Genomic DNA, 21,977 nt, shown 5'->3' with positions numbered 1-21,977 from the left:
AAACACAGATTTTATACTATGTTCTGATTTCAACATTCATAACTGAGCAGGCTTAAAGAGACATAATTCAAGGGCACAAACACAGCAGACAAGAGGATGCTCATCAATGACAAGAAGTTATTCATACTGAGGAACAGTAATCCCAAGGTTAGTGCGGAGAGTGAGTGTTGTTCTATATTCTTACATTCATGTCGCCTACAATAAAGGATTGAAATATTATCTTAGGTCTTTGATGACCTGTAGTAGCAGGGTCAGGGTGTAAATTATATTTGACATAAAAACCAATAAGAAGACAGAAAAATCAGATCCAATCGTATAGCTTCAGAAATGAAATTCAAGTGCTAAATAGACAATCATATTCCTCTCTGTGCATCACAGACCAACACAACACATGAGTACAGAAACAACAATGGGACTCCACTCATAGTCACTACCAAAAAAACTCCTTCAACAGACTCCTTTAAGTGAATTAAAGCAATGACAGAGTTGAAGGTTTTATGGCAGGAGTGGGCAAATGGCCACAGGCGGCCCCCCTCCTATCTTCTTGCGTCCCAAAGTCATACTTTGAAATATCAACAATTGTAAATATAAACAAAAGAAGAGAAAATCTGCCAAGGATTTAAAGCAGAGTTGCCAGAAGGCCTACCATGCACTAAGACAAAATGCATTAGAGAATATAAAATAGAAATATTTCTATAATAATCTTTGATTAATGGTGGAGGCCCATGTTTTGAAAACTCAGCTGTAACTGTTTCTGTGAAACTATTTTATGAAGCTTCACTAAAAATACTACTTTAGTAGCCTAAACAGTTATCTATCTGTAAAAAGTTGCTCAAATTGTTTAATTCTGTGTTTGTGTTTGTAGGCTACTTTTCAGTTTAAACCAGGCATGGGCAAACTACGGCCCGCGGGCCATATACGGCCCGTTGGGCTTTTTAATCCGGCCCGCCGAACCAAATTATATTATTATTAAATTAAATTTTATTATAATTAAACCTCGTTCGTTTTCCCCTGTAATGCCCGTGTTTCCCCAGTAGATGGCGCACTTCAGAGTGTGGTGTATTACTCCCTTCTTCACTTTTTCGCTTTGCCCTATGAACCCGTATGAGCCCTTCTGTAAAAATGAGCGGATCAAAGAAAAGAAAAGTGGACAGTGAATGCCGAGTGTTTAATACGGAGTGGACAACTAAATATTTTTTCACTGAAGTCCGATCAAAGGCTGTATGCCTGATATGCCAAGAAACTGTCGCAATTTTCAAAGAGTACAGTATCAGCCGTCACTTTGCTACGAAGCATGCTAACTACGCTAGCAAGCAGTCCACGCAAGAACGGGCGGCTGCGGCTCAGAGGTTGAAGGCTAATTCACAGACTCAGCAACATTTTTTTCACCAACAAACAAGAGTCAACTACCAAGGCAAGTTTTTTTCTGGCATTCAAATTAGCAAAGGCTAGCAAGCCTTTCTTCGAAGGTGAGTTTTTAAAAGAATGCATGGTAGAGACAGCAGGTCTCTTGTGTCCGGAGAGCCAAGGCCAGTTTGAAAAAATCAGTTTATCACGCAGGACTGTGACTCACCGTGTGGAACTGATTGACGAAGATATAGCCAGCGAATTAAACAAAAAGGCTGAGTCCTTTAAGTTATATTCACTAGCGCTGGATGAAAGTAATGAAAAGAGGAGTTTTTGACCATGGAGTCCCTGAAAGGAAAAACGCGAGGAGAGGACTTATTGTATAACCAAGTGTCTGCTGTCATCGAGAGAATGAAGCTACCTTGGAGTAAACTTGTCAATGTCACAATGGATGGATCGCCAAATTTAACTGGAAAACATGTTGGGCTGCTGAAAAGAATCCAGGATAAAGTGAAAGAGGAAAACCCTGACCAGGATGTTATTTTCCTTCACTGCATCATCCATCAGGAATCTCTGTGTAAGTCTGTATTGCAGCTTAATCATGTCGTGAATCCAGTTGTAAAACTTGTTAACTTTATATGAGCAAGGGGACTTCAGCGTCGTCAGTTTATTACGTTCCTGGAGAAAACTGATGCGGATCATCAGGACTTACTGTACCACTCTCGTGTCCGCTGGTTAAGTTTGGGCAAAGTGTTTCAACGAGTGTGGGAGCTGAAAGAGGAGATCAGCGCATTTTTGGAGTTAATGGGGAAATCCGACAAATTTCCTGAGCTAAGCGATATATCTACGTATGTGAGCAGACATTCAGTGTCATGAACATCAACAAAGCCCCTCACAGATCCAAGTTAACTGACCAACACCTCGGATCTATCCTGAGAATTACCACTACAAAACTAACTCCAGACTTTAATGCACTGGCAAAAAAGGGAGATCAACAACACTGTTCCCGCTGAAACTGAACGTGAGTTTCTCTACTGTGTTTATTAAAATTTTAATTAATTAAATGAATGCATTTGGAAATCAATTTGTACAATGAGCCTTACATATTCATGCATTGCTACCTGTTAAAGGCCAAATCCTTTCATGTAATGGCTTTTACATGTCATTTATATTAGTTCACAGAAACACTCCATCCATCTGTTCCTGGCCCGGCCCCTCTGTCAAATTTTAGAACCCATTGTGGCCCGCGAGTCAAAAAGTTTGCCCACCCCTGGTTTAAACCAAAGTTGACCGTCCCTTCTGGTAAAGCGGAGAAGAGCAGGTCGTTACCATGGAAACAATAATACACAACTCCTACTAGCTAGGAGCAGCCACCTGTCGCTAACGTTAGCCTGAAAGAGACATAAGTAGCTTACCTTCAGCAAGCGACGCAAACCAACAGTATAGATGCCGTTTGTCCAGACAGTCCTTGTCTTCTTCTTCTTCATCTACTTCTTCATCCTCATCGTCCTCATTTTCCTTCATGCTTAAAACAATGTCCCCTCACAGTTAGCATCCTCATGGCTGCTGGAGTTAGCCGTCTGTGACGTCGCCAGGAAACTTTGATTCCCCCTCCTTTGTCAGCCATTAATAATGCGAAGTAGTCCATTAACAGCTGATTGGATTTCACACAGTAACACGCACAAACTTATGTTATTTCACTGAATCACTTTGACCCTACAACTTAGTCTAACAACTGCAAGATAAACTTAGGCTATATTATTGGCAAACCAATCACACGCTGGAAACATCATTATGCCACTGGGAGGAGCAACACACACACACCTGTGCAGGGTGTAATCAGACTATGCTCTAATAAAAAGGAAAAGCCCCATGTGGAGCTTAGCCTGCCACCAACCAGACTAACTTTCACCTTTCTAATCAAATGCATCCAAATTCATTCTTCAAGGTTTGTTAGTCGGATGATGCAGTTTATTTGTTGAAGCTTTTTTTGTTTTTTATGCTTTTTGTGCCTTTTTGTGAGTGACAGGACAGTGGATATAAGGCAGAAACTGGGAGAGAGGAGAAGAGCCATAGGTTCATTGGTGATGTCTCTAAGCTCCAGCCCTACTCCCTTAGGCTTTACCCAAAAACATATAGTGTTAGTTTAATATCAGAGAGAGAGAGAGAGAGTGGGGAATGAGATGAGGAGCCACGGGTCAGATCTGAGCAAGGGCCACCCGCCTGGAGGACTAAAGCCATATATCATCCATAAATGTTTATTGAGGGAGGAATAGGAGGAAGAGTCAAATCCTCCTGAACCCTCCATCCATGTCTAATATTTTTCCTAGATCTCCCTGCATTGGAACAACATGGCGGCAGTATTGACATCCTGCAGAGGGACTAAAAAGAGTTTAAACTAGTATGCTAGTAATGGATTAAAAAATCCCACTCTTCTTAGACATCCCTATCAACTGTGAGTTAATCTGCCAGACACAAACACAAAGACACAAACTGGGCGAAGGGTCCAAGGGGGTTAACAAGCATTACATTGATGGTCATAAATAAATAAAAAAAAGGGGAGGAGGGAGGTTAGAAGGATTTGTGTAGCTACAATATTTACTCATCTGTGTCCAGCACAAACACAAATAATGGCTGGCCTCCCATCCAACAAATGGCTGCAGCAGATGGACACGATGAATAACATTATTTCAGTAAAAGCAGCACATTACAATACACTCAGGAACTATTTAAGTATAGAGGATAACTTCTATTGTTAGATAAAAACGTCGACTATTATTGTAAGCACTGGTTATTATACAACTCAATCGAGTGATTGCAGCGGTAGATTGCCGTTTTGTTGTTGTCCTTTAGTCGCAATTGCTTAGTGGTGTTTCTTGTAGCGATTTGTAGAAACACAAAGCTTTTATTGCCGTGGTGCATTAATGCAGATATTTTATATGCTGCGGTGAAAATAACATCCACACATTCTGCAGGGCCTTTATGATTACTACTTCAACCCCCTCCTGGCATTTTACATCACACGTTGTAAATCCCACCGCTTCCCTCTTCCTCTCCTTCATTCGATGGGTCCCTTCTGACCTTTGCATCCATCAGAACACTTCACCTCCACTCCAACACGTCAACTCCTAGGATTGTGTGAATGTTTTCAGATGTGTTTACTTTGTGGCAGCTCGGTAGTGCATCATCATTTTCCCGAATGACTTGACCTCCATGCAAGATAAACAACCTGAGACGAAGAGAGGAGGAGATGTAAGATTTGTAGAAGTCCATTAAGGATGTCATGATCCTCATGAGACTCCTGTCATTCTCGCTGTGTCTCTCTTTCACTCTTCTGGTTTTCTTGGCCTTCCCATGACCCATGAATAAGACACAACTTCCAAGTATTTTTCCTCTTCACTTGGTTGCCTTTGCTTTCTTCCAGCCTACATAAAGTACGAATTAGAAAAAAAACCTCATAAATACAATACACAGCCACTCCCATGAATGCAAAGCCTCAGAGCCCCCCGCCCTTTACCTTCAATCCTCCTCATCACAGGAGGCGTCCTCTGAGACCGAAAGGGGGAACAGCTGTGTGAAAACCCCGTGATCTAGCACTAGAGACCTGTGTGTGGCTTAGCCTATCTTGGCCTCATATGCATAAATGATGTAAATTTTCCCCAAAGGCAGAGTCCACATCATGCAGGTTACATAAACCTGTGAGCTGCCGGGTGCCTGAGGGATGCCCCCATCACCCTCCCCCCTGCATTTCTGATACGACAGGAAGACTTAATCATGTTCCGGCTCAGTGGTTTCAGGATGTGGAGATGCTCACATGACAATAATAAAATGTGGACATAGAAGAGAGTCACGCCCCTTTGCAAAATGTATTATGCATGCTTGGTGGAAAAACATACAACATACATCTGACATAATATAGAAAAATATGTATGCATGTATGCACACATTATGAATACGCATGAATGGCTCTGATACATGTGAGCACACAGGCTCATTACATATGCATCAGTGCATGCTTACACGCATGTGCAGTGTAGTCACACAAACACAAACACAAACACACATACACATTAGTATTGTAATCTTGCCAAATGTGTGTGGTTAATTTTGCACTTTGTGACATGGTGCAACAGCGCTATCTTCTGTCCAGAGGAAACACTGCAGGACTGCAGCAAACCGGCTCAGAGTGAACAAGTGGTTCTTTCTGTTTCTTTTCCTTTCTCTCTCATTTATTGGATGTTCACCTGCTGATTCATCTGGATCCATATCCTCCTTCATCAGATGCATTGAACACGTCGATAACACTTGAGCAAGTGTGCTTGTATTTGTGAGCGTGCGAGCTATTGAGCTGACTACAACCCACCCACAGATACGCAGAGGCTGTGAGCTTGACGTTTTCCAATGCTTCATTTGAACTATTTATCAGAGAAATGTCTCTCTCAGCCCACGCCTTCTAACCCTTCCACTGCTCTCTCTTTATTGCTCACCTTTACCTTGCTCTTAGTCATTACCCTTGTGTGCTTTAGCCATGCACACCTTCCTTTCTTGGGTTAATCCTTTGCTCATTCTCTGTTTTTTTTTTCAATCACACTTCCCTTAACAAGGCTTTGTTTCTCTCTCCTTTCCTCTCCCACGTATCCTCCCGCCCCCTCCTTGCTTCTCGATCTCTGTCTGTCTCCTCATTCCTCCCTGAGCATCTCCCTCACCCGCCTCTCTCTGCCTTCATCTGACGTCATAGCAACTGCAGTGTAAGATGCAGGGCTTGCTTGCTTGACAGTGCCCATCATTCAATCAGCTTTCAATACAGCCAGAGAGAGGGAAACTGGAGAGCTGGATTAGGGGGGGAAAGAGGGGGCAGACGGGTTTGAGTCACACCCACGTTACTCTGACGTGTAGGTTGGATGCACTGGGCTGGCTATTTGGCCAACAACTGTGGGCAAGGTCGGGGGTTTGGGCTGCAGCATTTTTTAATGATGTGACTCATTCTGGCATTATGCAGCAAACTGAGCATACAAGCAATGCAAGGGGGTTAAGAGGAACTGAAGAGCGTCATGCTGGTGTGTGACAGGACAGAGGCAAAGTGAGATTGAGTGAAAGATATGTGAGGGAAAAATAAATTTAAGACAAACTTTTTCCAATGCTGTCAGTGATGAAAAAAGTAAAAGGAGGTGGACAAGGCAGAAAAAGAGAGGAAAAAAGGAGGAGTGTGAGAGCTGAAGTATGGACTGTTATCTGAGTCTACAGTAAAAACAAACTGAGACACAGAGTGATTTGCATTTTAAAGGATTATTGGCGTCTTAGTGAGGAGGCTATGCAGCATCTTTTCATGTGCATGCTCGCACAGACACATAGTCAGTCAGTATTTAAGAACAAGTCGACCTGAATAAAGCAGCCTTTGAGCATGCAAAATGTTCTCGTCCAGCATCAAAACAGCCGCTCCTGTCACACTGCACACCTACTGATTTGGTTCTGGTACCGAGTAAATCTGACTTCCACTGATAGAACACGTTTTCTTTATTAATACCGGAGCAAACAAGATCCTAACTTGGTCAAATGTACGTGGCTGAGTGGATGTGAGGAGGATAGAGGATTGTGGGGGCTGTGATTAACAGGACACACAACTGCTGCTGCTGCTGTGAGGCCTTAAATAATGAATGTGCCAACGTCAGGAGCTTCTAAACTTACTGGAGACATCTTGTGGCGCGATCATGTAATAGCATTATGTTTAGACGTGAATCATCAGACAGTACCTACTGTAACTTTTTGAGAAAGAGAATCAGTCTTCAATATGTTGACTAAAGACTCAGTGATTCAATCTTTTTTACTTTTGTCATTAATATCCAAAGATTTTGATTTTCCGGTTTGATTTAATTATTTTTACATGGTTTTGCATGTATGCTAAAACGTATGAATAAGAAGATCAAGTATGCCTGAACTGTTATGGACAAAATAAATAAATAAATAAATAGCCCTACTGGCAATCTCTCTTAAAACGGCATTGTTGAAAAGAAAAAAATAAACAATTTAAATTGGCATTCACAAACTACAAACACCAGCATGATCCCAGACTCCCATGACCGGATGTTTTGCTTTAATATGCTCCTGATTTGATCTCACATTGTGATAAACATCACGGTGCATCGTGACATTTCAGTGCCGGCAGCATGAATGAATGAGCAAAAGACGCAAAACTTGAATGAATGGAAGAACTGACGTGTGATTCTCTGAAGCTCAGAATTCCCAGTTTCAAGGAATGTTCTTCTGACTTCGGTGTGTTTATAAGTCCTAAATTATAATGTGGAAACATGTTTATTTTTATTGGTTAAACCTTAATAAACCTCCTATCTGAGAAGCAAGTAACGGCTACTAACTTATACGATATTACATTCGAGCATAATAGTTATTAAACATGAATTTAGTAATAAAAAGCTTCCATGCAAACAATTACTTTGACGTCATGTTTCTGAGTAATATGATTTATATTATCTTTTTTAAACTAGTCGGAAAGCAAATTGTTGTTACTCCCCCAGTTTTTGTCCAAACCTGCGATAATGTGTGCATTTTTCTAGTTGGAGAGTCGTTTTTCCTATTATTCCGATAACCACGAATGCAGCATAAGTGCCGTGTGCCTACGTCATATTTTCCTTAGCGGATGGATATTCTCCGTGAGAGGTGTAGTTCCGGGATGAGGACCTACTTTTCAGGATGGAAAGGAAAACCCCGTTAAGGGTGTAAGGATACGTCGGAGCTACACGTCGTTAGCAGGTGCACAGCGCACGGAAATCACAATTATGAGGCGAATGATGGCTTAGCATATGGTGTTTCCCGTTTAATTCACCGACAGAGGACACGTCCGCACTAACCACAACCCCGTGATTTTACGAGAATAATGTGACGGTAAGAAAAGCTAACAGTGTCATGCTCACCGTTAAATGTAAAACTGTTAGCTCAAAGCGAAGCGTAGCATGTGAGGCTAACAGCTGACAACTCAAAGTGAAGACTTAACAGTGCTCTCTGAGGTCGTTTCTATATATAACAAGTTATCATTTAATGTCTCACTGCACGTTTTGTGTGCATCATGCATTACGTCACTGTGTTTTATTGTCAGCCAGATGTGTCGCTTCTGAAAAATGGAAGTAAAGCTCATTTTGTTATCTTTTACTGCAACTGACGTCAGCTCTGGTTTGACGTCACAAACGGTGGAAATTAGATTACCTGTGGGATAATGTGTATGCACTCACAGTAAGATGCAAGAAAAAATATAACTTTAATGAAAATAACATGCCCTACTTTGCTTTATGATGTCTCCAAAGTCGGTTTATTCTGCAATCTGTGGATAATCAAAATTATAATTTTGTAACTATATAAAAAAATATGGCTGTGTTGATTATATTTAACCTTAAAAAAACAAATCCAGGTGGGTCACATGTTGCCATATGTAATCTAATTTCCTATAACTTGTTATGATTAAAGCCAGGGGCGTGTCCAGGCTTTTTTGAGGTGGGCACAGACTGGGGGAGTAAATTTGTGTGCACACATGCATTCATGCACAGGAACGAAGAGCATTTTATTCTCTCTATTTCCCCACTAGTCATATATATTTTAATTACTAACATTGAAGTGTCTTAAAGATGTTTTATGCCTATATTATATTTAAAGATCAAAGTAATCCAGCACTCACCAGGATTGTAAGGTTCAAGTGGAGGAAGACCTAAACGGGTCGTTCGCTCCAATGTTTTATATGCATTAAACTTTAAAGTCAATCTGAACAATCCTGGTGTGAGCTGAATTACTCTGATCTTGAAATCAGACTGTTCCTGCTCTAGCTGCACCCCTGATGAGTAACATGGCATCCCTATACATTTAAAAAGAAAGACAACAGCGTGCCAAAGTATACATCTTTAAAGGTTAATTCTTAAAGGGAATGTTTGTCCAAAGTAACAATTCAAACTTCTGATATTGTGACCTGTTGACACTGAGAGTTAAACTGTGTGCAGGAGTCACTAGATTTTATAACTAATAATTGTCTTGGATTCTGGGGCGGCCCATCAGATTTCAAAGGTGGTCCATGCCACCCTAGCTACCCCTCTTTGGACCCGCCCTGGTTTAAGCTTCAGGTGGGGATGATCAACAGCGTCATAAAAATCATTTTCCCTGCAGAATTATGTTTCTAGAAATGTCTGGAAAGCAGTACATTTCAGTCTCACGTTCAGTTACACTATATTATGTTAATACATGTTTTGTAAACTTTTCTGCTTCTTAATTTGAACACTGATGTGCTTTAAAAGTGACGAGTAAAATCTTCAAATCAATTCTAGATTTTAACAGGGGAAACAATGGAGAGACATAAGAGTAAGGCTCATGTGTTGCCTGAGCGGCTGCCTTCTGACTTTTAGAGTTAGAAGAGATTCCTGTTTTGTGTTTGAAAAGATGGAGCAGATCTGCATGAATGCCTTTCTGTACTTCCTTCTTATGCACCTATTCTTGAGGAAGGGACATTCCTGTTAACTGATAGGTGTGTGTGTGTGTGTGTGTGTGTGTGTGTGTGTGTGTGTGTGTGTGTGTGTGTGTGTGTGTGTGTGTGTGTGTGTGTGTGTGTGTGTCTGTGTGTGAAATACAAAAAAAAGGTGGAAGGACACCGTCTGCTGAAGTGAACAGAGGGCCGTCTGTCATTATGAGGCAGAGTTTGTCTGACACACGTCTGTGTAGGTGGGCGTATTCACAACATGAGTCACCATTGTTGTGGTTACTGTGAGGAACAACTGGAGGAGGTGTTTGCATAGGGGAGGGGTCGGGGGGGGGGGAGTCGGTAAGGCCGCCCTTAAGGCCCACTCACACTCCTGCCCACCCAGTCTGTACAGCAGGATGTTAGTCTTTGTTTTTCTTCAAGCTGGGTGTTGACCAGTGTGTGCAAACACAGGTGAGCGTGGCCACACCTCGATGGTGGAAGAGATTATCGTTTGCTCTGGTGGAAAAAACTTCAAATTAAGATCGAATGTTCTCTGATTAGTGATTTGGCTTTTTCATGGCCTCTCTGAGAGTTTCATATATAGGAGTAAATGATCTGCTACCTAATGATTAAACTAGAGAATGAGCTGTCCTGCAAAGTCACAGCACAAACATTTAGGTTGGAGATTTTCCAAACAGGCAGGTTTCAAAATGTAAAGTAAAGTTATGCCAATATATTTTATTTATTTAGGGTTAGGGTTAATGTTTGTTTTTGTGCAACAGTTTGCAGTCAGGATTTATTGGTGTTGGTTTTCTTGACAGGTAATTAAACTGTCAATTTGTTGGAAGAGAGCGAGTCCAAACTCCCAGTTTTCTCCTGAGCTACACACACAGAGCTACACACACAAAGCTACACACAAAGCTACACACACAAAGCTACACACAAAGCTACACACACAGAGCTACACACACAGAGCTACACACACAAAGCTACACACAAAGCTACACACACAAAGCTACACACACAGAGCTACACACACAAAGCTTCACACACAGAGCTACACACACAAAGCTACACACACAGTAGCTGGCTGCCCTCCAAACTTCAAATTGATTCCTCGTCTCTCTCTGAGTCCTAAATCTCTCCTCAGATGTGGCGTGTGGCGCTCTGGCTGCTGGAATGAATCGTTTTGGCGTTTGCATGCTGCTGCTGAGCCGCTCTTTCAGGTTACAGTTGTTGCACTGTTGTGTGTCTGCCGCTGGATGTTTGTGTGTGTGGTCACATTTCAAATAGTGTCGCCCCTCAGGATGCTCACTAGCATCGTGTAACTCCAAAGATTTCCCTCCTTAAAGGATGTAGAATGTAGTTTAAGTGGATATTTAATCCAGGACCTGTGTGCAGAATTTATTCTGACAGCAGAACGTTTGTTGTGCCTTTTTTTGATTCTTCATTTTCTACTCCCAACTTTAGCATCTTGTTATCAGAAGCATGTGATGGTCATGCCCTGACGCGGAAAAATTAAATGTTCATCCGAGTGCGTTACAGCCCGTGGGCCAACAGGCTCGGCTGATAATAATCAAATGAAAAATGTCTCTTCTTTTTTTTTCTTTTGATTTGTCCAACTATCAAACTAGCTTTAACAAAATACCTGTAGGTTAAAGTTACGTAATAAAAATACAATCAACAAAGGCAAATACAGTGCAAAGATTTAAAAACAAAAACATACCTTTGTTCTAATTTTTTAACTTGCAGATAAAACCAACATGCATCTCTGTCATGTTTGGGCCACTTGATTGTCCACACACAGTAGCCATCTAAAAATGTCCACAGTTTTTTATGCACAAGACTCCCCCAAAGAAATGTTGTTGCACAAAGAGCAAAAGCTGAGTAGACTTCCTGATACCATTCGGGTTACAAACTCTTTCATTGAATAGTCTCACAAAAGTAAAGTCTGTTAATTTAGCCGCAGGATCTGTACGGTGTGAGAGTGGAGCACAAACACAAGACACAAAGAGAATTCAAGTAATTAGCCTCTGGCACACACACACACACACACACACACACACACACACACACACACACACACACACACACACACACACACAGAAGAAGAGAGGAGACGCCCTCTCTGTATCTCTTCCTCTCTCACTTCACTGTCATTGTGAGGAATCAGTCATGTTTGAAGGAGGAGCCTTGATTTGTTGAAGGGTTTTTGGACTGAGTAGTGGATTCATTATAAAAAGGTATCTGCATCGTTGTTTTTCAATGTTAATAGATTTAGAACAGAGACACTTCTTATAGGGCTTTCACACTTGCAGAAAACTCCTGAAAAACTCCTGATATTTGCCAGAGGAGCTGCATGTGTGTGAACACAAACAGACACATTTCTACCTCAGACTATATTCAGAGTTTCTCCTCCAGCCTCCTAGTATTTTTTTCTGCAGAAAGTCAGAGTGAGCTGATGTGAGAACACAGCAGGATATAACCAGGAGAATTCACCTCGAGCGAGTGGGAGGAGGTGGTGACCATTATCCGCTACGATCTCTGTGCATGCTATTAAACGGCTGCATTATGTTTGTCTGTTCTTCAGTGTGTTCTTCTCCACTCTTTTGTTGATAGTGTGATTCTGTTGAACTGAACGTAGCATTGAATTAAAGGCAAATTTTCTCATTATTCCACCGTGTAGCAGCAGCTACTTTTTTTGTTTTTCACGTCTTTCCTCGGGAGACCCCACCTCCTGTCTTACAGGGATAGTTACCCGCTGTGAGGTTCATTTGTGAACAGCAAGGTCAGGAGAATCTCCAGAGCAATCCTCCTAAAATGATCTCGATATTTTCGGCTCTAAAGACTTAAAACAATCACAGAGAGGTAGATAGTGAGAGAAATGATGATGGAGTCAGAGTTATTCCAGACATTCTGTATAATGTTTGACTCTTCCTCGGTTGGATTGCCACCACACACACCACATCTACTTCAACACTTTACTGTATATTGTGTGTTTTCCCAGAGTCGCTGACAATCCTACAAAATTGCACCACTCACCCCTCTCTCTCTCTCTCTCTCTCTCTCTGTTTGTCCTTTCACAGAGAAAGTACCATCTGCTGACCTCCTTTCTCCAGAGTGACTCCACTGTTTGCATATCGAAGCTTTTCACTCTCATATCAACAACATGTCAGGTAACAACTGCAAAGGCTCAGTTTAAAGATCTTTGTCATAAAAATTCTGTTTTTCAGAACAGATCCCCGCTGACCTTTGATCGCTGAAATAACAGATTATTTGTTAATATTTGGTCCATTGTTTAAAATGTAACCACGTGAATGAATGCATTATTTTTTTAAAATAACTATTTGAATGTCATAATCACCTAAACTGCTTCCTTGTTCCCAGAATCCTCTTTATACCCTCTTTGCTAACACCTGAATGTGTCTCTGTTCTAGGGACCTACACGCCGGCCCCTGGTGGGCCTTTCTCTGCTCTCACCCCGAGCATGTGGCCCCAGGACATCTTGGCCAAGTACCATCAGGTGAGGATGTGACTTCATTTGTTGCTTATGTGCAAAATTCAACCATAACTTTGCTCTGAAAACAATAAAAGAGTAACTAGTTTGGAATGAGAAAAAAAGTATTCATTTGAAAGATGTGAACTCTTGATGACAGAACAACAGGAAGTGAAACACAAGCAGGACAGTTTCTGCAGAGCTCGACTACATTTGAAGATGCGCCTCTGCGACATCTGATCTGTTTTATTGTCTGTAAAGCTGCCGTGTCCTCTATGCTCATCGGGCTCTTTAACAGACTCATTCATGCACCTCTCCAATGCACCTTTGTCTCTGCAGAAAGACCCCTCAGAACAGCCTGAATTCCAGTACGATGAGTTCGGCTTCAGAGTGGACCCTGAAGGTAATTTGTTCACATGGACACACACGTTTCTTCAGTTTTTTGTCCACTTTTACACACTGGTTAAAAGGGAACCCATTGAAGGAAGAATGTGCAGCTGTTTTGATCCAGTAGATGTCGCCCTTGAGCACTAGCATGAAACCAAAACAGACTGCTGTTTGGCCACACCTCCTCCATACTGAAGCCTCCGCTCTCCTCCAGAGACACACCTCCAACCCCCCCTCTCCACTCGCATTCGCATGAAGGATTTATCAAATGGAACGCACCCTAATTAAGCACCATTAGGTGCAAGCAGCAGACAAAATTGACCTTTGCTCGAGCTGCAATCACTTGTGTCCTGCACTGTTGTGTTAGCATGCTAATGTTAGCATGCTTTGAGCTAAACACACTTATATGACATTCAAATAATCAGTGAGTATGTTCTTCTTCTTCTCTCTAGTCCTTGACTAAAACAGCTTTTATACACAAGGGGAGGAGCCGGCCGTCCCGTCCATGTAAACACGACTCTGACAACAACACAGCCAGCGGGACTCGAGCTTCTCACTCATTGTAGACAGTCATGACTCAGGGACACATTTACACAGGATAGACTGGATTTATGATATTTTTATGTCACATGTTGCACATTCTTCCTTTAAAGAAACATAAACGAGTTGATGTGATCTCAGAGTAATGATAGCAAACAAAGACTTATAAATTCACAAAGTTTTATGACAATTTAAACGTGAGTTTTTTTCCCGGTGTTGTGGTAGAGAAGAATGTTCTGACAGGATATTTTCTGCATTTGTTGTTTCATAAACAGATTAAATGTGGGCTATAATTTCTGCTTCAGAGGTTTGAATGCACTCAAAACAAAGTCAGCAGGTAGCGCTTGTGCACAGTGTGTGTCTGCCGATGAAGCGGTTCTATTTTTAGATTTGTTATTTATCCACTTGTCTCTTATCGAAGCTTTCCACCTCACTCACACATGCTCTTCTTTCTGTGTGTTATTTCTCCTGTCCTTTTGCTTTCCACATCACTATAAAGTGTGTTTGTTCAAATAAATTCTTACATTTAGTTAAAGGTGGAGTCAGCAGAAATGTTCATTGCAGTTTGTAAACACAACATTCAAACTGGGCCTCCTCCTCCTGGGCTCATCGCTCCCAGAAGCTCACACTCACTGCAGGATGTAGTGTGTACGTTTACTGCCTGCACCTACACTGTAAGCTAACACACGCTAGCACAAGCTAACCGCCGGTGTTTGCTAACCTGTCTGTCCAACAGGAAGCAGACTTACTCCACGTCCGCTGGTAAAGACTCAACCTAAGGTACAAAACAGCAACAAAAAAAGGAGCAAACTTAACAGTCATAAAATGTTTCAGGTGCAAGAGATGGAAAAGTCAGCTCACTAAATGTCCTACAAGTATGTTTGACATAGAGGTAGATCAGGGTACAGAACAACAACAGACGCACTTCAGCACAAGACCTTCATCATTGTTTAAGCTTTATCGGCTTGGCTAACTGATGTTGATTTTATTATAACAAAAAGAAAACAAACACTATTAGATCCTTGTGTATTTTTTATTGTGTCCTGACTCAGAAGACGGGAAGGTCCGGTCCTGGCTGGGCACTGAAGGTTCACCCCAGCGTGAAGACCCCCAGCAGCGACTGCGCTGGCAAGCCCACCTGGAGTTCACCCATAACCACACGGTGGGCGACCTGACCTGGGAGCTCATAGAGCCCGTCCTTCCTCGCTCGGAGCGTCTGCGCTCCCTGGTGCTGGGCGGTATTCCTCACAGCATGAGGCCGCAGGTGAGCGGACCGTCTTGCTTTTTTGCTGATTTCATGTGGTGAAGATAAAAATATTGCCCGTCTGAGAAATAAAAGAAGTGAGCACTCAGAACTGTAAGGATGTTTGTTTTTTCTGTTAGCTCTGGATGCGTCTGTCTGGAGCGCTGCAGAAGAAGAGGACCTCTGAGATCTCCTACAAAGAAATCATTAAAAACAGTTCCAATGATGACAACTCCACGGCTAAACAGGTGAACTTCCAGCGTTTAAATATGCAAACAGACACAATGCAGTTGCAGTTCTCAGGGACAATATGCTTTTGCATGGGTGCCATGAGATGCTCTAAAGTCAAAGATAACTTCGTCACCACTTACAGAAATATAAACATCCTCATAATTACTCATCAGATCACATAAAGCAGAGGTCATTCTAAGGGGTTTATTTCTTCATAATCATGATACCATTGTTCCTTTTTTTAACCTCCGTCCCTCAGATAGAGAAGGACCTGTTACGCACGATGCCCACCAACGCCTGCTTCTGCAATATGACCAGTGTTGGCGTGCCGAGACTGAGACGGGTACTGAGGGGCCTGGCCTGGCTTTACCCAGACATCGGGTACTGTCAGGGTACTGGGATGGTAAGAACCTTTTTACTGCCTCATTCCACTACCTGAGAACTTATAGCAGAGCCATCCTCCGGGTTTGCACGTCTCTTATGACTTACTCTTTTTCATCGTCTCTGCTCCTCTTTCCGTCGCCTCCTCTCCCCTCAGGTGGTTTCCTGTCTGCTGCTCTTCCTGGAGGAGGAGGACGTGCTGTGGATGATGTGTGCTCTCATTGAAGATCTCCTTCCTCCCTCCTACTTCTCCTCCACCCTGCTGGGTGTCCAAACAGACCAGAGGGTTCTCCGTCAGCTCATCGTTCAGTACCTGCCGGCCCTCGACCGCCTCCTGCAGGAGCACGACATAGGTAAATACAGAGCGCGATTACCACCTTTAGACTTTTAGTTTAATTAATCAAAAAATAAAAGAATCCAAGCTTATAGTGTGTTTTTCTTCCTTCTTTAACAACCCAGAGTTGTCGCTGATCACGCTGCATTGGTTCCTGACTTCATTTGCCAGCGTGGTGGACATCCGTCTGGTCCTCAGAATCTGGGATCTGCTCTTCTACCAGGGCTCACTGGTGCTCTTCCAGGTCACACTGGGCATGCTCAAGATCAAGGTATTTAATCTGGAACACCTTTTCCATTACTCTTTTCTCCCTGATACTGTTGATTTTGTGCTCAGAAGCTTTTCACATGTATTCTAGTTTTAGTCTCTCTACAAATCTGTGTACGTTAAATATAAATTCTCTTGACATGTTTTTTGTCTCCAACCTCAGGAGGAGGAGCTCGTATCATCAGAGAACTCTGCATCCATTTTTAACACTCTGTCAGACTTACCGAGCCAGCTGAGAGACGGGCCTGCGGTGCTCGGGGAAGCCATGAGGCTAGCGGGTTCTTTGACCCAGGAGACGCTGGAGGCCCACCGACACAAACACCTCGCCTACATCCTTAATGAACAGACGCAGCTCAACAACGGGAACAACACAACCCTCAACACTAATCTCAACAAGGTCAGCAGAAAAGTTAGATATACAATTAAAACGATTTTTCAGACTTAAATGTAATAGAAATCAAGTATATCATCTGAAAATAACTCTGTGAGTCATGACTGTCTACAATGGGTGTAGAAAAGAAGAATAACATACTGTACTCACTGCTTAACTGTGTTTCTAGATCACGCTCATTTCAGGTAAATTTACATGCAGTGTGAAGATACGAGCATAATAAAGATCGCTAGCATTAGCATGCTAACACAACAATGCAGCGCAAGTTATTTTGGTTTCATGCTGGTGCTCAAGGGCGACATCTGCTGGATCAAAAAGTCGCATATAAAGCCTTTAAGAATCTCGCTTGAAAACGTTTGACAGGAGATAAAGTATCCAACCTTTGTTTGTGCTCAGGTGGTGAGGAGGCAGTCCCTGCGCAGGAAGTCCACCCTGAGCTCCCTGCTGTTTGGAGAAGATGAGGCGGAGGCCCTGAAGTCCAAGAACATAAAGCAGACCGAGCTGGTGGCCGCCCTGAGAGAGGCCATAACCCGCACCGCAGAGCACTTCCACTGTCTGGACCCGCGTCACTCCAGCACTGTGAGCTCACACCCTGCAGCACAGGAACACACAGAGCCTCATGACCTGTAGAGGAGTTAGAATATGTCAAACAGGAGGCATCAAGGGACAAAATCCTTTATTATCTGATCTAACAAACCAAATGGTTAAGATTGTAATGTTATCAAATTGTAGCATTCAAAACCCCCATCAAAGGATGATTGGTTAGCAATAATCAACGGAGAGACTGACCTTCTCATTAAGGCTAAAGTTTGACCAATATATAAAAGTCTGGAAGAAATAGAATGTAACTAATTTTAATTGAAAAACCCTGATTTGTATATTTTGACTTATGTATGGCCCATGTTACCTTTTTTTTTATTTTATTCCCTTCTTTTCTTTTGTCTTGTTTTACTCTGAAAATATCAATAAAAAGAAAGCGTAGCATTCAGTAAAAGTACTTCCTGTCCACGCAGGACCTGACGCCGGACTACTCCATGGAGAGCCACCAGAGAGATCACGAGAACTTCCTTGTGGTGTCCCGCACCCGACGGAGACGGGCGAAGGCTCTGTTGGACTTTGAACGACACGATGACGACGAACTGGGCTTCAGGAAGAATGACATCATCACTGTGAGTCAGGACTTACACACATAGAGATGCACAGAAAGTCGCCTCTCAGCGCTCCTCACATGTAAACACTCTCTCTCTTTCAGATCATCTCACAGAAGGATGAGCACTGTTGGGTCGGAGAGCTCAATGGGCTCAGAGGTGTGTTTGCTGTTCAGGTGATATCTGGAAGTCTTCAGTTCTGTTGAACCCGTCTTTCATCTCTTTCGACTCTAATGATCTGTGGCTCTTTTGTAACAGGCTGGTTTCCGGCTAAGTTTGTGGAGATCCTCGATGAGAGGAGCAAAGAGGTCAGAAGCTGTTAATTATCTTAACAGCTTAAACACTGAATAATTCACACTGCTGACTTTGATTCACTCAGCAGATCTCCCTTTGATCCTCAATCCTCGTGTTTCCTATCGTTCCCCCTTCCTGATTCAGATGATTAATTATGTCTTCAACATTATTTGTTTTTTTTCTGCGTCTCCAGTATTCATTAGCAGGAGACGACTCTGTGACGGAGGCAGTGACAGACCTGGCCCGGGGCACACTGTGTCCGGCCCTGAAGGCTATATTTGAGCACGGTCTGAAGAAGCCGTCTATACTGGGGGGGCCCTGTCACCCCTGGTTATTCATAGAAGAGGTAGGAGAGCTTCCACAGAAACTTCTAATGACACTGTAATGCACACAGTTGTTTCATCAAATGCTGCTTTTCCTCCAGGCGGCGAGTAGAGAGGTGGAGAGGGACTTCAACTCGGTGTACTCCAGACTGGTGTTGTGTAAAACATACAGGTACAATCCTCGCCTGGTTCCTTTTTTTTTTTTTTACTCAATTTCTACAATTGAAAACGTTAAAGGCAGGGTTGGTAATTTTCTCCAGATACACTTTTTAAGATTTTGGATTGAAGAAAAATCCATAATCTGTGTCAGTTGTAAGCCTGTAAAAACTTTGACTAATGTCTGCCACGAGGTACCAATCTGATGAACCAATCAGACGCCTCCCTGTCTCCCTGCTCGCTCTCTACCTCTTACGTGCTCTAGCCCACACTCAAAGCACGTCACCGATGACTTTAGGAGTTTATACTGTGAGTTTACTTACCGCTGAATGAGACATGAGACGACTTAGTTTCCACACAATGAAATCGATGATCTGAGGTCCACTTCTGGAGCGACGGCGCTCGTGCATGTAAGTGAGGGGGCGTGGTTTTAGAGGGAGTACAGAGGGGAGGTGGGGGTGGGTGTAGACGGAACACTGAGGGAATGCTACTTTCAAAATCATGCTAGTTTTTGAAAATTAAACACCCCTGCCTTTAAAGAAAATATCAGGGAAATACAACCCCTTCTCGTCTACATGTCGTTTTCATGTAGCTGCATTTTATTTGCAACATATTCCTAAATACAATAAAGATGAAAATAGCCTAACATGATAACATTTCTATTTAACAAAAATAAGTATGTACAATGTTGTTGTTAACAGTTTTTTTGCAGAGAAATAAGAAATCCACTCCAAATGCATAAACATATCAAACAGCGATGTATTTTTTGTGTTTTAATCCAGGTTAGATGAAGATGGGAAAGTACTAACACCAGAAGAGCTGCTGTACAGAGTAAGTATGAGTGTGAAAAAGGCCAGATGTATGATAGTTTGTTTATTTAACTGAATATGAGGCATGATGATTATCTGAATGATTACGTCCCAGGCTCCACGGTGAGTGTTTCTGTAAAGGTAATGTTTATTTACTGAGGCGTGGTCGAGTTTGTAGAATCAACCTGTAGCGGTAAACGGTTGTGAGAAGTGCTTGAGCGCCCCCTGTCTGTTGTCCTCAGGCAGTGCAGTCAGTCAACATGAGCCACGACACCGCACACGCTCAGATGGACGTCAAGTTCAGGTCTCTCGTCTGCGTTGGACTCAAGTGAGTTTCAGGACAGATCGACTCAACACACACACACATGCAGAGTTTTAAACCGTGACACACACTCAGTGTTAACGGTGCATTAACATGTTTCTGCCCCATGTCAGTGAGCAGGTGCTGCACCTGTGGTTGGAGGTGCTGTGCTCCAGCATGGCAGCTGTGGAGAAATGGTATCATCCGTGGTCGTTCCTGCGTAGTCCTGGATGGGTCCAGATCAAGTGTGAGCTCAGGTAGGAACACTTTAATTAAGCAATCAGTCTGTTGTTTAATAAGAAAAGTCCTACCTAGAGCTGCATGCTGGTGTATTTATTCCAGATTTACATGAATCCAGGGTTGTGAAAATATGAACGACGGTCTAAAGAAGGCTTTAAGAACATTGGACATGATTTCCAGTCTCCTGCTTTATTTCTCCCCAGGGTCTTATCGAGGTTTGCCTTCAGTCTCTCCCAAGATTGTGAGCTACCCGACAAGAAAGAGGTGAGCCAATCATTCTACTACTGTGACCTCCTACAGAGCAGCAGAACCAGAATCAGGATTTATTTTTATTGCCGAGAACATTTACACACACAATGAATGTGACGCTCTTTCTGCACGAGATGCATTTTAAGAATTGTTGGTTTGTGTTCGTTCAAAAGCAAACAAAGATCATACAAAGGAGCCGCTCTCTCTCTCTCTCCCTCTCGCCCTCTCTCTCCTCTCCTCTCTCTCTCCCGCATTCTCTGTCTCTGTCTCCCGCTCTCTCTCCCTCACTCCGTGGTGAAAATTGATTTATGTCTCTCTTTTTCCTCCGTTTCCAGGAGAAGGAGCAGCGCCCCCTGAAGGAGGGAGTACAGGACATGTTGGTGAAGCATCACCTCTTCAGCTGGGACATCGACGGCTGAACTCACTGCCAAAACAGAAACAGCCGAGCCCGTCCCCCGTCCCGCGTGTCTGTGTTTTAAAACTCTCGTCTCTTTCACCTGTTACCTAAAGACTCTGAGTCCTGAATCGGACTCTGTTGTCTGCTAAAGTACGGGACGACTTTACAGACCTTTATTTGTCACATCACCTCTGAGCACTGGACCGTGTCGACACCCTTATTATAACTTTGGAGCAGCAGTTTGTTTGTGTTTATTTAAAGTCAGTGCAGGAGAAAGCAACACATGGTAAAAGAAGCTACATATTCATGGCGCCTGTGTTGTAAAGAAAACCTTTCCCCGAGGACTTGATACCTGTTATTAGCATCCTAATAGAAGTATTCCTCTGGCCTTTCTGCTTTATTCAGTGCAGGATTGACATGTACAAATCATTTTCTTGCATTAGTTATATCTGAGAGGTGAGAGGTCATCACATGACACGGCGAGGGTCTTCTGAAATCGACCTTAGACCTCAAGACTGAAGCGCAAAGGTAAATCATTTTTGACATGGATGCATTTAACTTCAACATCATGAATCCCACAAATTATATATCTCATTAAATTCTAATGTTGCACATGCCGAGGAAAGCCTTTCTCAAGTGGTCCGATAGGCCAGCGGGTGACAGTGAACGGGATAATGTGCACGAGGCCGATAAATCTGTTAGTTTTTTTCTGTTCCAGTCCACAGCTTATATATGTTGCATAAGATTTGTAATGTTTGTTTTTGTATATAAAGTAAACATGATGCTTGTAACTACATGTGCCCTCGTATGTAAAGAAAATATATATATCACTATATAGATGATGTACTGATTTTTAAAGTGACCTTTAGTTCTGACTAAAAGTTGCACATGCATCAGGAACGACTCGACTTTTATTGATTCTGTTCACTTGTCCTTTGGGGGGGTGAGGGGGAAAGTGGTTTTGTTGAAAATGGTGGATTCATTTCAGTACCTT

The 21,977-nt window shown here is 42.6% G+C and overlaps 1 protein-coding gene across 1 annotated transcript; it reads left to right on the top strand.

Moving 5' to 3' along the window:
• The first annotated feature begins 8,057 nt into the window (after positions 1 to 8,057).
• Positions 8,058 to 21,883, top strand: sgsm3 (small G protein signaling modulator 3). The gene is made up of 21 exons (XM_061027386.1): positions 8,058 to 8,244; positions 12,883 to 12,972; positions 13,234 to 13,319; positions 13,632 to 13,695; positions 15,272 to 15,483; positions 15,603 to 15,710; positions 15,953 to 16,096; positions 16,232 to 16,427; positions 16,534 to 16,679; positions 16,839 to 17,072; positions 17,463 to 17,645; positions 18,080 to 18,235; positions 18,319 to 18,373; positions 18,473 to 18,522; positions 18,702 to 18,854; positions 18,933 to 19,003; positions 19,770 to 19,818; positions 20,039 to 20,124; positions 20,232 to 20,354; positions 20,541 to 20,601; positions 20,922 to 21,883. The coding sequence occupies exons 2-21, from the start codon at positions 12,966 to 12,968 to the stop codon at positions 21,003 to 21,005; spliced, it is 2,268 nt and encodes a 755-aa protein (XP_060883369.1). The 5' UTR covers positions 8,058 to 8,244; positions 12,883 to 12,965; the 3' UTR covers positions 21,006 to 21,883.
• The last annotated feature ends 94 nt before the right edge of the window (positions 21,884 to 21,977 follow it).

The sequence above is a fragment of the Labrus mixtus genome, chromosome 20, assembly GCF_963584025.1.
Source record: "Labrus mixtus chromosome 20, fLabMix1.1, whole genome shotgun sequence".
In the NCBI taxonomy this organism is placed as follows: Eukaryota; Metazoa; Chordata; class Actinopteri; order Labriformes; family Labridae; genus Labrus; species Labrus mixtus.
The sequence above is the reverse complement of the archived record's forward strand: the minus strand, read 5'-3'. Positions and strand labels throughout refer to the sequence as shown.

Coding starts and splice junctions, on each gene's coding strand:
- sgsm3 (XM_061027386.1), top strand. Junction 13,320..13,631: donor TCTTGGCCAAGTACCATCAG/GTGAGGATGTGA, acceptor TTGTCTCTGCAG/AAAGACCCCTCAGAACAGCC. Junction 20,125..20,231: donor CTCGTCTGCGTTGGACTCAA/GTGAGTTTCAGG, acceptor GCCCCATGTCAG/TGAGCAGGTGCTGCACCTGT.